This window comes from Vanacampus margaritifer, chromosome 8, assembly GCF_051991255.1.
Source record: "Vanacampus margaritifer isolate UIUO_Vmar chromosome 8, RoL_Vmar_1.0, whole genome shotgun sequence".
Lineage (NCBI taxonomy): Eukaryota > Metazoa > Chordata > Actinopteri > Syngnathiformes > Syngnathidae > Vanacampus > Vanacampus margaritifer.
The window spans coordinates 13482558-13499011 of record NC_135439.1 but is presented as its reverse complement, the minus strand read 5'-3'; the positions used below and the strand labels follow the sequence as shown (position 1 = coordinate 13499011).

At 40.9% G+C, this 16454-nt stretch overlaps 1 protein-coding gene across 1 annotated transcript in view; it reads right to left on the bottom strand.

Moving 5' to 3' along the window:
* LOC144056725 (RNA-binding motif, single-stranded-interacting protein 2-like) overlaps nt 1–16200 on the bottom strand; it is a 37180-nt gene extending 20980 nt beyond the window's left edge. The window contains exon 1 of the mRNA XM_077573746.1: nt 16025–16200. Within this exon, the coding sequence (XP_077429872.1) occupies nt 16025–16096 (72 nt within the window). The 5' untranslated portion in view covers nt 16097–16200. The remainder of the gene's footprint in view (nt 1–16024) is intronic.
* Between the last annotated feature and the right edge of the window lie 254 nt (nt 16201–16454).

Sequence of the window (16454 nt, the reverse complement as noted above, 5' to 3'; positions counted from 1 at the left end):
GACGTTACTTTTTCACTTCCATCCTGTAGATGTTGGTTAGTGTGTCTTTGAAATTGATGCAAACCCATTGATGAAGATGAGTCTATGGACAGAAATGCTAATGCTAAAAACTGAAATCCATCGGATCACCATATGATGATCATATAAAGACACGGGTGACTCAAAAGTAGGTTCGAATTCTGTCAGAAGGCTTTTTAAAAAATTGGCTAGTCATGTCACATGCTTACCAAACCTTTCTTCTCCAAACCGTACGCCAACAAAAGGGCACTGAAAAGTTGGACGGTCTTGTTGGGATATTTTGGGACGCTTTCCAATGGAGACGTAAAAAAAAAAAAAAAGCCTACTGTACCAAACTGCTTAGTTGCAACTGAATCTTGAAATGTCTGAACAAACACAAAAATGAAACGTAATGATGATTTTCATTTTTCGAAACACATCCACCTACTGTATTTATTTGGGCAGCTGCAGTGCTGTTGTAAGTGAGAACAAGGGAACATGCTTTTATGAGGGGATAAAAAGTAAATCTGCGGGAGACAGATGTGCACTCTCTTCAGTGAAAAATGATATCACACAGCGCCCGTGTCAACACTCACCAATAATGCTTTCTGAGGGGAATGTTGGGCCTCTTGGCTGCTTTCTCCATATAGGGGGAAAAGGGGCCTCTTAGGCTCGCAACATGTTGGATAACTCCTTCTTCTTGTGGTGCATAGCAAAAGCAGCAACGGGAAGACCGAAGACTAACATTTGGCGAGAGCACAATTACTGTTTTGTGCTGCTTGCGTTCTCTCATTTCTGATCAAATCTTCATGAGGAATATTGCACTTCAAGTACGGTCTTGTCTCTCTTTTAGGCTAAGAAGCTTTGAGGGAGCCGAAACGGAGACAATATAAAGAGCGCAAAAGTTACAGCACACACCAGGGATTCATTGCGGTAAGACTTCGATGCAACCATCTGTAATGGCCTGATCAATCCCTCTTGCCGTTCCCAACAAACAACACGTGCCACCACAACTGACTTTAACGTCGCCAGTTATGAACTACGGCGGCCGACTCGTCATGACTCACCAATATAACAGGATATTACGCAACAAGCAGTGAATCATGCATTGTGGCTCTCCATGGAGAAATCACACAAAAGATTGCGCAACCATTCATCCAAACCCATTTTGAGGTGATCAAGGTTTCATAATCCCTGTCAAACTGTGAGAAAAAAAAAAGCCTCTCCAGGAATAAATTGGCACTTTTATGACTGAGGCAATAAATAGCAACACGAGGATTCACTACAATTGGCAAACTGACTTTTATCACATTTGTTTAACCATTTTAAAGTGAGTAATAGGAATAGATGTCCTATCCTACTGGTCTCGCAGTTGGGCGCAGAGCGGCTCCCGTCTCATTTGCGAGACCAATTGAACAGCGGCGACGTGGCAACAACGGGTTCATATTAGAGACCTGAACGGGTCACTGATTAAATTGACGTTGTTTGGGGAAAGCCCAGCAGGCCGGCACAACAGTAACACCAGCCACATCAAACAATCACGCTAATCAGAGTATCCGGAAAGGCACCGTGCCCCTTGATGACAACCACTCCTGTCGACCTTTACTTAACCAGCTGCAAGGTGGAGGATAAAAAAAAAAAACAGAACCTTTCTCTAAAGATCATACTACACAGAGAGACAATTGTATTCAGACTTTATATGCTACCCACAACAGCTAAAAAAAAAAAAAAAAAAAAACTTGAATATTTTCAACACTATCTTTCAAAAGGGGACGGTAAAAGGATCCAAAATGGCTCTGAAATTAAAGGTCTTTTTTTGTCAAAGACAATCAAGTTACTAACATAGAATATAAATCTTTTCAATTGACTTTTTTATATATATAATTTAGGTTTATAATTAAAGCAACCTTTAAAAAAAAAGTTAGATGACCCAAATTGTGATAATAGTTTTCTCTTATAATGACATTGAAGACAAAATGTCCCTGTTCAGTCAGCAGAATTGTTATGTCTTATCTTCCTCTGCCGCAGTTTCATAGCAAAGTAACTCAAAATATCTAGTGCATATTTTTAGGATCCAGCTAAAGATAAAAAGGCAAGATAATTTCCATAAATAAAACCATTTCCTTTATCTTAGTGCAAACTTCATACCTTTGGGCGGGATCAAAATATTATGATCTTTGTAAAGGCAGAATTTTTAATCCACTGGACAGCTCATAGATCTCATTGCAGTAGTGTACCTAATGTAGTGTCCGGTGATAAAGCTTTTACTTCAGCACTGCCCAGCTTGTTTCAATGTCCACCCTTTTTATTAGTTTCACTTCACTTCCCCGTGGGGCTTCTCCAGTTGACCCTGGCTCGACCCTCAGAATTTCCTGGATTCCAAGCTGTTGCAGAGTTTTCCCGCCTTTGTGTGTCATGGCTTCTTTATCCTGAGGGGACTGCTTGTCTTCTCCCCAGGAAGGAAAGTGACCAGCTGACTGACGTACATGCTGATGCATGGATTTATAGCCTGTCACAAGGAGGACCTTGGAGTAAAGTTGCAGGAATGCTACATTACAAAATATGCTATTCGTGAGCTTCTGCATTTTCCCTCCGTAATTTCCCGACCTTTTCTTTTTGCTTTGCATCGCCTAAAATACTTTGATTGTTCTCACGCCCACAAAAGTATCTAAAATGTTTTGACAATACCAGAAATAACACCCCATCTTAGTTAGCAAATCCCTGGTCTAATTTCCCACTAAATTCATTTCTGATTTAAAAAAAAACAACCTCAAGTTTAGTTGAGAAAATAACTTAAAACAATCTTTTTTTCCCCTGTTTGACCTAAAATGCACGGTGGTCTATCCTATTAGACAACGTAAGCTTGCTGCCTCATGCAAATCCTAATTAATTTAAATGACTGCAAAATTTTATAACAACATACAATAGAACCTCTACACTGTAGAACATTTAAAAAAAAAACAGATACACACAAAACACTCTTTGCCCAACTTACTAACGATTTGCATGTGCTAAAGTGGGTGCTGACTTAATTGCTCACGCAACCAGATGTGAACGCTGAGGTAACCAGGCATACCCAGGATTGTCTGCCAAACTAGTAAAATTGTCACACAGTTTATTTTACGCATTGTAGAGGGAGGGAGTATATGCAAATAGGTCACAGTTTTTCCGTTAGAGCACGTCGGTAGGTGTGTGGCGGGGAGTCACAACTGGAATTGGTTCACGATTGTTGAGTTCAGTCACATCCGGTCCTGTCGTTCAGTGTGCAGCGGGCCTAGAAGGACACGCAGTCCTTTGATGCCGGCGATGAAACGAGCTCTCGAGGTATGCTCAAGTCATATTATCATCTCATGCATGACAGCAGTTCAGACTCAAAAGTTTTGAATAACTTTTTCTTTTCTTTTTTTTATTCTGAAGTATTCGATTCCAGGGGCATCGTCAGATTCCAGTGAAAGTATATTTTAGCATTTATTAATATTTTTTTTTAATTATTGATCCAAAATCCTCCCACTTTTATCCATCTCAGAGGGCGGCCATGTTGCCACTTGCTAATGTGTGAAAATAGCATCCCAGTGATAATCACCAATCATGGCTGGCGAACGTCACATGACCAAACTCAGGAAACAGGTGAACTGTGATTGGTCATTACCTGAGCCATGAGCAACTGTGCCGTCATTTTTAATTGACAGGAAGTGGCAAAATAGCCGCCACTTGTGATGGATAAAAGGGAGGATTTTGCTGCTTAATTCATATTCCACAAACACAATAGTAATCATAATACCGTGTTTAGACTAGCGGCGCTGCAAGAAAATATTATTGTAAATAAAAAAAATGGGTTGACTTAATACTAATGATTAGTTTGCATGACTAACTAAATATAATATCAGAATATTAACACATTTATTAGAGCCTGAATGATCTTGACGTTTGTTCGTAGTTTCTTCTGCTTACAAGACATACTAGTTAGTTTGTGTTTGTGAAAGAGGCTTTATAGCCTATTATTATCATCAACGTCACACACCTTTCTTAATTGCCAGTCACATTTCCTGTCCAAAGAAGAAAACGAATGTGGCAATACGAAATAAAGCTTTAAAATTAGCTGAGTGTTCTGTATGGAATGTGTCTCCGATAAAGCTATAAACTAAGGACGAAGACAGGAAATCCTGTGCGTCTCCTCTTGATCTTATCACACTGCAATTTGTACAAAGCACTCCACATTCCTACCAGGTGACAGGGACACTGAACGCACATCAAGACCGGTTCCTAAATCCTGCTCCTCCCTCTCCTTCTACTTTTATAGGCAATGCAGCACACATATCACTCGTCAGTCTGTCTGTCTCTTCGGCTATGATGGCACCTTGACGCACAGATGCACAGGCACGTGTTAGCTTTCAAGCCGTTTCGGGTGGCACAAGCTAGGGAGCTTTGAAACGTATACGCCCACAAAGGCACTGGCCCACAGCCCTGCTGGAGATCTAACAGAGTGTGAGAGGCACACCAACGTCTGGCATCATCGCCACACAACTTTCGACAACTCCCCCCCCCCCCCTCGTCTAGCCCCCGCCTCTGCCTGCTCACCTCGGCTGGATCATGCAGCGGGCGGACGCATTTGGGACGGGTCCAAAACATCTGACATGTTAGACCGAGAAATAGATACACATACCTGTAGTCGGGCCAGGGGGGACAAAGGTGAAACTTGAGTCGCGCTAAAAATTCAAAGTAGCCCAGCAGACATCAAACTTTTATGTCAGATATTTCCTATTGTTAATACTTAATATGCATCCTGTCTTTTAAAGTACCGATGCAGAACCAAGGACGCAGATATTGAAATTGATTTCTTTTCAATGTGCAGACGATACAGGTGAGCTACGCTTAATCCCTCTCCACCCATTTCAGGACATTAAGAGCTGTTGGCAGTCAGTCAGTGTGCCGTGCTTCTGGCTTAAAGGCTTGGTTGTACTAAAAAAGGACCAAGTTATGATGTGCTGCATGACCACGATTGCAGCTGATTCAAGCGGGCACACTTGAGCAATCCAAAAGTATTTTTGTCACAGACGTGCCCATCATTGTGCAGGATCATGCAGGACATGTGAGGCAAAAAGCATACAATTAATATGAGGCGGAACGGGTTGCAAAACAATGTTTGCATCGAGTTTGAAGTCTCTATTGTCTCTATTACAATTAGCACAGTGACTGACTATCTCCATCTTAGCAGGTCTGATTCGCAGTGGAGGGGTTCTTTTCTCTTGTCTCTTGATTCCTCACGCATTCCATGTTAGGTTGAATGAATCGTCCACGGGGATGAATGTGAATGCGATTGGTTGTTTGTTTATACTGATTGAGTGGCGACCAGTCGAGAGTATACAGCACTCAAAGTCAACTGGGATAAATGCCAGCTCACATGTATGAGGATGTGGATTAGGGACAGACCGATTATCGGCGCAAATATTTGGCATTTTGACAAATATCGACATCTGCCTTTTAAAAATTACAACAATAATGTGATGACCGGAAAGAGATCAATTTAAGGCTGTTAACTTCAGGGAACTATTTGTTTTTCAGTTAACTTTATTAGAGATGCTTGCAGCTGACCTATAGTAATTCTCTGCACTTTTTGTTTGGAATTAAAACAAAGATAAGTGAAATGTTAAACTTACACTTATTTTGAAATTTTTGACTTTATTTACTTTAAGTTTTTTTTTTTTTTTTTTACTTTTTAGGACATGCTGATTATCTTGAAGTTTTTGTTACAATTTAAAACAAATATAAGATATTTTCCAAGATTTTAATAATAATAGTAATAATGCAAATCTGAGAAGTTGTTTAAGAAACATATTGTCGCTGTCCGGAGGAAACCTCCTATGTCCAAATATGGTCAAATTATATATATTTTTTCCCCACAAATAGAAACTAATGGTCCTTCCCAATCGACTTGGTTATATTTACACTATATTAACCAATTTAAAGCATCAAAACTAGCTTGACAACAAATAGATTGGCGCCCTTGAATGCAATTCATGTCTGGGAAGTATGACAAAAATTCAAAACAAGCAAGCTACCGTTTTTCTTTTCTTTCTCTAATTTCATGAAAAACTGTCTTTTTGATAGTATGGCAATTCCGAGGATTAGCTCGTGCAGCTTTGCTCAGGTGGTAGAGTGGTTCAATCGTAACCCAGTGGTTGCCGGTTCAAGCCTCAGACCACCCATGCCCCCGAAAGCACAAGCAGGTAATTGAGGAGATGGTGTTATTAAAGCTCTTGGGGTCCCTTAAAGGTAACAAAGTGCTTTACCAAAACCCAAAGATAAAAACACTAGAAAAAAATAACCATGTTGTGCTTTGACCTTGGCTATAACTATTATGTTGTCCATCACTAATAATGTATACAGGGATGTGATTTTTCCGCTAATTCGCGGAATTCCGCTTTTTTTTTTTATCTCCCCCCCCCCCCCAAAAAAAAAAATCAGATTTTTTTTTTTTTTTTTTTTGTAGTTCGTTGTGTATGCACATGACTCCGACAGATAACATCTTCTGCTATAACAAAGACATTTGTTGTATGCTCTAATATGAGTTACTTTTCATTTGGTCATGATACAATTATTTGTTCATGAAATTTGAACTCTTCAACATTATTTATGTGTTAACTTAGTAATCACATTAGTTAGATATGATGATATTCTCAGTGATAGTTTTTAAAAGCAAAGGCAGTCCAATGTTTTTGAATGTGACTGATTTTGAGTTGACTAAAACTGCCATTTTATATGGGATAGTTCAATATACATTGAAAATTTATGCTGTTGTTTTGTCTATTTCTTTGTCATGTGAGTGCATTGAAAGTACTTAAAAACACGGAAAACCCATGAGCTCCGGGGGGTTTCGCCCCCCTTGTCCCCCCACCAGGGCACTGCCCTGGACCTAGCTGGGTGCCAGCGGCCCCCAGACCCCCGGCTAAATTTTCAGATAATTTCACTTTGGTCAAATCACATCCCTGTGTATATTATTCTTCAGAAATTTCTTAATTCTGTGTTGAAAATGTGTTGGATGACAGGCAAATCGGCTATAATCCCTTTGTTGGAAAATATACTATAAAACATATTGACTGTGAAACACATCCTTGTGGCACAGATTTGCACACTAAATGGCAAAGGCTGTGTTTTGGGTGCTGGTTATCCGAGTGACTGGTGCTGACAATAGTGTTGAACAGCTGTTCAGTCTGCCTTTTTGACTCTGACTAAACGTCTCACAGACAAAGAGAGGAAGCATTTCTGCTCCGAGTGCACAAACAGCCCCTGTGTGCCCTTTTGAAATTTGATCCAGGATGGACTAGATAGCTGATAGCTACCCCCTCTACATGAATATGCACTCACCAAGACGTCAGTGGGTACATCTGGAGCATCTGACAAGATCAAATATGTGTACAGTAGAGAATGGGTTCGGTCAAATACTAAATATTTAAAACAGATGATGATATAGCATTGTTTAAATAGGGCCAAATGTAACTAAGAATAGAAAGGAGTTTGGCTGCTTCTTAATAGAACTACAGCGTTTTGAAAATGTCAAATCTCCTACCCCAAAATGCTTATTTTTGAGGACTTGAAGACAGAACGTAGCTTAGCTTATTAGCTTATCAAGCAACTCTATATTTACTGTGACTAAGGCACATGAGACCAATAACTCCAATTCTCAACCCAAATGTACGCAGAGTCCAGTTTTACAAAATGGCACGGAGTCGGCATGACCCTTACCAAAAAGAAGTATATATAAGTATGCTTGAAGTATACTCAAAATTAGGTTTACTTTCCTTGTACTTATTGGAAGTATACTGCACCAAGTAAATGTTAAGTGTACTTGTAAATATACTCAAACATATACTAAAAGTTTACATACTGTAGTACAGGGGTGCCCAAGTCCGGTCCTCGAGAGCTCCTATCCAGCCTGTTTTCCATGTTTCCCTCCTGCAGTGCAGCTGAATCTAATTATCAGCTAATCAGCAAGCTTTGCAGAAGCCTGACAACGATCCTTATCGTGAATCAGGTGTGTTAGTGGAGAGAAACATGGAAAACATGGTGGATAGAGGCTCTCGAGGTCCAAACTTGGGCACCCCTGCTGTATTATATGCTTAGAAGGCACTTGCTAAGGAACCACAATTATACGTTACATTTATTTATAAAGCCCTAAAGCTTATGTGGCTGGATAGCCTAGAGGTTAAGGATCGCTACCTTTAGTACTGGGGTTTGCTGCTTCGATCCCAGTCAATTTATCACTGGGCTTTTTGCTGTAAATTAAACTGTGGACATAAGTGTACCACAAAGTGTACTTATTAGTGTACTTAAATATACTATAAATTATGCTTAAGTATACTTTTTCATATCCCTTATAATATACTTAAGTAAACTTTTAAGTGTACTAAAATGTTCCAATTTAGCCCCAAGGAGTTTACTTAAAGTTTACTTTTAGTACAAGAATAAGTACACTCAAATAATAAACTTAGGTATACTCTATATTATGTACTTAATTTATACTACTTTTTGGTAAGGGCACAAGCAATTGGCGCTCGTGTGTAGTATTGGCCCAGCATGCATATTAGCATTTTCAGTCATTTTCAGTCTCAACACGGATGGTTTTGACAGTGGTGTTGGTTGTAGAGCAGATGCGGGCATGGATGGCCGGAGTCCTGCAGGTTTTGCATGTTGCCCTTCTCCGACACAGCTGATATATGATCAGCTCATCAGCAAGCTCCGCATAAGCCTGATAACGATCCTGTTGATTGGAATCAGCTTGTGTTGGAAGTGAGAAACCTCCAAAACCTGCAGGACTCCGGCCCTCGAGGACCGAGATCGCCCACCTCTGCTTTAGGGTGTAAATGGTCAAATTCAGATAGCCCTGACTTCAGCCCCTATATTAGTCCAAAGTCAGGAACACGTGGACTACAAGTCTGAAGCCTTGAGACGGAAAGCTAACACCTGGATGAGTATATATTTTGGGGGTATTCAAAATCAAACTTTTTGTATTGTTTTCACTGGATGTACCAGTATCTGTTTCTGTGCTTTACATTTCTTTTAGCAATACCATAATAATCCTGACAACTAAGATCATTTTGAACACTTGTATAAAATGTTCATACCGATCAGCTGTAAGCTTTAGTGTGATGCATCACCTCTCAGATTTCTGGAAGTTTCGTTTTGACTGACACATTTCCTTGAACAGACATAAAGGACCTTTACGACACTGCAGACAGACGTCACCATCAATCACACTTAACTTAACTTAACTAAACACCTTTCTCATCAACATCCTACGCATACGTATTCAGTTTGAGTGTAATATTCACGCTGATCCGACAAAACTCGCTTTTGAATACCCTCAGTGTATATGTAACGTGAATTAAGACTTTAATTAGTAATGGGACTCCTGGACGTACTTGACTAGATAAGTGCTATACGCACACGGTGTACTTCTTCTACCGCACCATACAAGTGCATACCCAAACATGCATAAGCTTGTCTTCCACACAGACTACTATTTTTAGTGCTAGGTGGAAATAATAAGGCTATATATCGTTTTCAAAAACTTCCATCCTGGCATCTTTTTGTGAGACATTTTTTGTGTTTTAAGTAATAATACACCTCCTCTTTAGTCCAAAAGGAAAAATTTAAGATATTTCAAAATGATTCTCGGGTTGAGAGAAAGCCAAAGCAACATTATTTGTATTAGTTCCAGACTTATAACAACCAATTACTACTTTCTTAAGAGCAAGGGCTTCAGCGGCTTCTTGCGCCGTTACAGAAAAAATACAACAAAACATGAATTAGTGCGTCTTTCAAAAATGTGCTTGATTTGTTAGGTTCCCCAGAAAAATGCATTCAAATAGGCAAATTTGTGACTAGAGAAGCGCAAACAAAGAAGCGGCAAGTGTTCACTGTACGCTAGGAGTTTGCTAAATAATAAATATTTGTCTTGATCCAAATAAACAAGGTTAACGTGCTTCAGTTCAGAGAAGTACAATAAATGTACAAGGTATTTTACTTGTTAAAAGTCGTCATTAAATTAAAATGGCACACATGCAAAAAAAAAGGGGTGCATAGATGAAAAGGACTTCAGTCATTACAGGGTGGAGTACAAGGCAGGAGGAGGCAGGCTGTAGTAAAATTACTCAGTGAGCCTTTTCAAAGTTAAAAGTTAAAGGCTCTGCTGCGTGTGCTGAATCTCTTTTTTTAGTTACGCCTATTCCGTTTTATTACTGGATTTAGTCCCTGGTAGTATTGTGATGCTGTCGAGTGTCTGTGGGCTCATCTGGACAATTAAGTCACCGTAATAGGCATTGACATTTTTTTCCGATGAGCTCACGACGAGATGAGAATGAACGTCTGACTGAAAAAGAACATAAACAAGCCATTCGACGAGGCCCGAAGCGAGACCCATGATACCTTGAGAGGCGACAGGCCGTCTCCTGTTATTTTTCCTCTCAGGAAGCCTTACATGGAAAATGACCAAATTTAATTTGAGAACATTAATTCTATTTATTCGAAGGAGGAAATGAGGTGCTGAGCCAGGGGAGGAGCCAGCGGCTTTCCACGCAGCAGAAACCAAACACCTTGGAGCTGCCGGGCTCTGTAATCGCCGCCCCCACACAAAGAGCTTTTCTCACCCCTCTCTGTGTTTATTTTGTGTTCAGACATTTATTTTGTGTAATCGTGCGACTCCGATATGGCACAATGTGAGCAACACAGCGAAACTCTAAGAAGGCGGTGGGAGGGGGGGGGGGGCATTTACACAGTCGCCTGACCTTTTGGTGAACCTTTTCTCCACTAAGTAGGCCAAAGAAGGTTGAGAGATTTTAACAAGTGCTCCAATTTTCTATTTGTTGCCTCTTCTGAATGTTTGGGATTTGTCTGAAGATAATAGAATACATCAGAAAGACGTAACAAGGGTCTGACAAATAACCTTTCAATTGTGTTTATGTTAATCAGACCAGACTGTTCTGAGGCCTTTTCGTGACTATTAAAAAAAAAAAAGCCATTAGTGACTTCAATTAGTGGTAACAAACATGTAGCATGAGTGGAACCATTTTCCTATTCTGTTCCATATGACAAGAAAGCAATCGCAGAGTCATTTGCACTGAACGTCAGACGTATGGACCCATGCAGTAGGACGGCTTGTTTTATGATGTTAAATTGTTGAACATTTAAAATGTTCATTTATTAAGGAGTGTGCAATCCTACACATGTAACCCTAACCCTATCAAATAACTCTTCCCAAATGAAATGATCATTTCAGCCATCCAAAATGATTTAGATCAAGAAAAAAACGTCATAATGCGGTCAGCTGAGTGTCAAGTGAACTTCTGGTGGCCCGACACAGTCACATAGTGGCCTCGTGTAGAACTCTGTTGGCCTGCTATAAAATGGTGTCAATTTCTTGATACATTCGCCTATCACGAACTTTAAATTGAAAATGTATCTTCACTATAAACTATACAACCATTGACTGAGGCTGTACATATTGCTACTTTGCAGGATTATCAGGAAATCAGGATGTGTGAGTACCGATACTAAGAATCTGATACCTGGCCTTATTTTAAGGTATCGATACTAGCAATGGCGGCCGCTATCGGGAACTAGAAATTAGAAAAATTGAAAATTCCCATTAATTTCATGTGATTTTATGGAAAAATGCTATATTAGGGTATATAGGTGTTTCTTTAAAATGACCTGTCATTGTTTTTATACTAGTGGTATCAGTACTTGGTGGTACAAAAAGTGGTATCGAACATCCTTACAGGAAATTATCCACCCTCACCAAATTTTTCCGGAAATTATTATTGACTGTACTAATGACAAATATACTTTTGCTTCTACTAGGGAAAGATAAAACAATGAAATCCTCTTCCTTTAGAAATCACAATAAACCTGTGTATCCACCCGTTTCCAATTCTACAACAGAATAAGTCATGGCTTCCTGAGTAAGTCAATTTGAATTGAGATGAGATCATTAGTTTTGTTTGGTGGTGTACCGTGAGATTTATCTTATGTAAAATGGGCGCCTTGGCACAATAACGGTTGGGAAACACTGTCTTAATGCATACTCATTGTTATGCGCTGGATCATACACATTACAGCCTACATTAGTACCCTGCTGCATCCTAATATACAAGTAGATACTTTCTAATTCATGTTGTATATACAATAGACGCTGACATTTATATGCCCAAGGAGTCCCGTAATGTGTAGAAGAAACAAAATATTCATATAACCTTTTCTATTTTCTGTGTCACGTTGCATGCGTGCCTGGGGTATTTACGCTGTTGCGTCCTTTGTTCAAAGTCTCAAACATGCACTACCATAACATCAACATTGGCTACATCAACTTGTATTCAAAGTGAGAAACCCTGATGAACATCAACATACACAATTCCAGAGTACTACTTGAAAAAGAGTGATACTCCGCTTCTTCCATGACATCTTCCACAGACACAAATGCATACTACACTAGTTGTAAACATATCAAACATGACCCGAGGATGACAAAGTGACAGAGATTACGCAATGCTATCTTCAAAGTGAGTCCGCATAACAGCACTTTGATTGTTTACACACACTCTTATCTATGACGACGAATTGCGGCCCCTTTCATACAGTGTTTTCCGTAAAAGCACGTGCGTCAAGAGCATCTGTTTTGAAAAGTGTGTTCTGCTTTTTTAACTGTCCCGTTTCAGATACGCCGTCCAAATTAACAATTAACCTAAAGTATACTTTAATTACTCAATTTCAGCATTGCTTTCTGCTGTCTGAGTCAATGTTAGTTCAAATGCCAAAGAAATTATTCCCACTGATATTGCCCCACTTTAGGTAAAGGCGCCCCAATTCAGATTTTATTTATTTTCTATGCCATATGTAACGGATTTTTATCATGGCAGACTGACTGTAAAGAACATCTGAATTTTATTAATTTGGTCCCAGGCCACTTTCTTATAGTATGTAGACCTCGAGATGTGATGTTTAGAGATGTGACCGCAGTCTGATTGGCCGTGTCGCATTCATCAAACCTCTCCATCAAGAAGGACTTACTCCAGTCAGTACAGCCCGATTCCAACGCACAAACTTAGAGATGAGGCATTTTGTCTTGCCGTACGAGTCTTGAGGAAATGCGCTGACAAATGTCATCAAAAGTCTGCCTTGATATCCTAACATTTTGGCTAAAACGTGTGTGATCCCACCACATCTGGTTCTAAACAAAGCTGGCAGCCATTCCTTCACGAAATATCATAATAAAATAATGGTTGCTCTTCTTCCCACTATGAAAGGTGATTTATCGATTTTATTCGATGTATTTGTCATGGCGATTTATTTTTTTTCTTTCCCACAGCAAAAGCTAATGTGCACTAGCCGCAAGCTAACCAAATCGCTGTGAACAGAGAAGTTCACAACAGTAGAATCAGTGTTCCCATCTTAGCGATTTGGTCGTCATATCCACTGACTCTTCTACCTCCTCTTCCGACTACTTTCTCAAAAAAAAGTGACATCAGAGGAGCCGTTTTCACCTTCCGGCAGGTGATCAGCTGAACATCGCCAAAGGCATGCTAATTTACTTTATATGCTGCAAAAGCAGTGATTTCTCGACGTGTTGGAAAGTTATGTCCTTTGATGCCACAAATATTTTGTCGAGGTCGTCGTCCCTCACCTTTACAACTCCACATGAGGAAAGACTTGTTGAACATTTAAAATGGGGGAGAAAAAAATACTTGCTTGAACAGGGACTATGTGGTTCAAATAAAGCTTCATTTGATTAATTTCTTATTTCATTCATGCTCACATTGCTTTCAAGTAACATGCCATAATTCGTTTGACAGTGTTGTATTTTATTGTTGCTTTTCAAAAAGTTCACTTACAAGATTATTTTTTGTGGCCACACTTGTATGATGATCTCAAATCATCTTTCTCTACTGAAATGAATATTTATGGTACCGGCGTAATACAATCATTAAAAAGAATGTGCAAAGAATTAAACTGTGAGTGTCAACAAACCACTTCAAGTGAGAACTTTTTTGAGGAATTGTTCACTATATGCCAAATTGCTGCTTGCTGTGAAGATCGGTGCCACCATCTCGTGCTTTCAACTCCAATTTTTGTTCACAGCATAAGGCAAAAAAAAAAAAAACTTAAGTGGAGGTACCTTTTTGTAATAGTCGAAGTTCTGACTTGACTATGCAGTGTGCTGTCTGTGAGGATGGTTTGCTTTTTATTTATTACAACGTCGTGATTCTGTGTGTGTTCAGCTTTTAAAGTGCATTTGACTTAAAAAAAAAATATATCCCACTCTGGTAACTTGTGAGCGTCTCACTCCGACAGATGCATTTAACATGCTTTAAACTATTGACGTCAGGGCAGACATCTTCAGCGCATGCGGATCATTTTGGGCCTGATGTACTCTGTACTCTGATAACATCACTAAAAACTCATGTGAAACAACTACAGTACACAATTAATATACAGTATGATCAAAAGATGTGATTTGAGCAATAAGACCTGCATTCATTCGGTTCATACATGAACACAAGCAGGCTTACAAGAAGGAAACTGTGCAAAGTTACTTGGCTAGAAAATGACCCCGTTGTTCAATGGGTTCTGCAACAAAGCAGCTATTTTTAACGAGAGACAATGAACATCTGAAAATAATCCACTTTGATCATTTATGGAAGGAAGACTGGAAGAGTTAACAAGTCTCATTGTGAGACTAATATGCAGTATATGTACAGTCAGGGCTGGACTGGCCATCTGGCGTACAAGGCAGATTCCCGGTGGGCCGGTGTCTTATGTGGTGCTGTTCAATGATTTTTTTCCTCCATTCTACCCCAAGAGACCAGCCCTCAATTTGGAGGGAGCAGACATTTAATCAGTTTACAATATAGAAAGCAAACTGAACCAATCAACACGGTAGCCAAGGGTGGTCAGGAATCGGGCTGGGCCGGCGGGCCTAGGTCAAGATGCCAGGGCCGATTATCTGTGCTAGTCAAGCCCTGTGTATGTTATATAAATATTTTTGTGTGCGTGTGTGTGTGTACCTATCATATAAAGCAGACAATTGAAACCTAATGCTTATGCAGACACAAATGTTGACATGAGAGCCAGGCGTTGGCCTCTATCGCAGGAAGACAAAATGTCACTATACATGTTTTAGCTCAAAATGTGAGCAAGGTACATGCATAATGAGGGAAAATACCCCCCCCCCCCCCCATATTTATGGATGGGAGACAGGGCAGCCTAAAATAAAGGGAAATAATACAAAGACTACACAAGAATCAATCAAACCCAAACAGCTCGGGTTTCAATTACGTTTCAACACTTAAGTCGTGACTGCTGTTGAATGTTTTAAGCAGTGGGCGTCTCAAAATGTCAAAATGTAAACACAATCCACAGAATTCACAATTCTGGGAATAAAGCAGTCACCGTGTGGGGGTTTTTTTCCCCCCAAGGGGTGGGGCATATTCCACTTCCATAAGGAAAATACACACGAAAAACAAAGTTTGCCAACTTAACCGGTTTCAAACATTCGTTTGAAAGAAAGCGAAAAGAGGAGCATTCGTTCGTGATCGTGTCTTCTCAAACTCGCGCTTCTGCTCCCACTTTCACGCACGCATCCAGCCACGGCGTCCGCGCACAAGTTGCTCTGCGCCGGAGACTCCCCCCCCCCCCCCCCCCCCCACAAGAGTCCGTAAAAATCCTCGTCCACATCCCGCCCGTGTTGCCCTCCGGCGCGAGCCACATACATACGACATACGACACACAAAGCTCGTGACGGCCGTCATTAAACGCCACCTCGCGACCGAGCGGTTCGGACCCAGCCTGGTCCGGACGAATGTGAAAGCTGTCCGCGGTCCGCCGAAGTGTAAAAGTTCAATTCAAGTGGCCTCTCAAGGACACTGCAGCCCACTGTCACCAACCTCACCGCGGCGACGCGCGCGGGCGGGCGTGTTGCCCCGCGCGAGGTGAAGTCGAGTCAAAATGGTGGAAAAGCGACAGAGACTTTTACCTTTTTGCTGTTTCTGCTGTTAAAGCCGCTGTACGGGTTGATTCCTGCCCTTGGCGGTACGGAGAGCAGCATTTTTCTCGGCGCTATGTCCGGAGCGGCGAGCACTGCCCAGGCTGCCAGCTGACGTCAGCAGCTGGGGAAGTGAGTGCCTGGAGTCCCGCTGCTAGACTGCGAGTGGTGCTGCTGCTACGGGACACGGCCGGAGGAGGGGAGAGGAGGGCAGGGGAGGGCCGAGCTCGGGAAGGGGAGGGCAGTGGAGCTCCCAGGGGTGTCCTTCGAACGGCTCCAGGTGGTACCCTGTCGCTCATGGTGGGATTACTTCGAATTGGCTTCGCTCATTGCGTGTTTTCACAAAAACAACATTTGAGGCAGCATTTCCCAACCATTGTGACCTGGACTTGTGGGCTAGAGATCATCCTCAGGTGGGCCA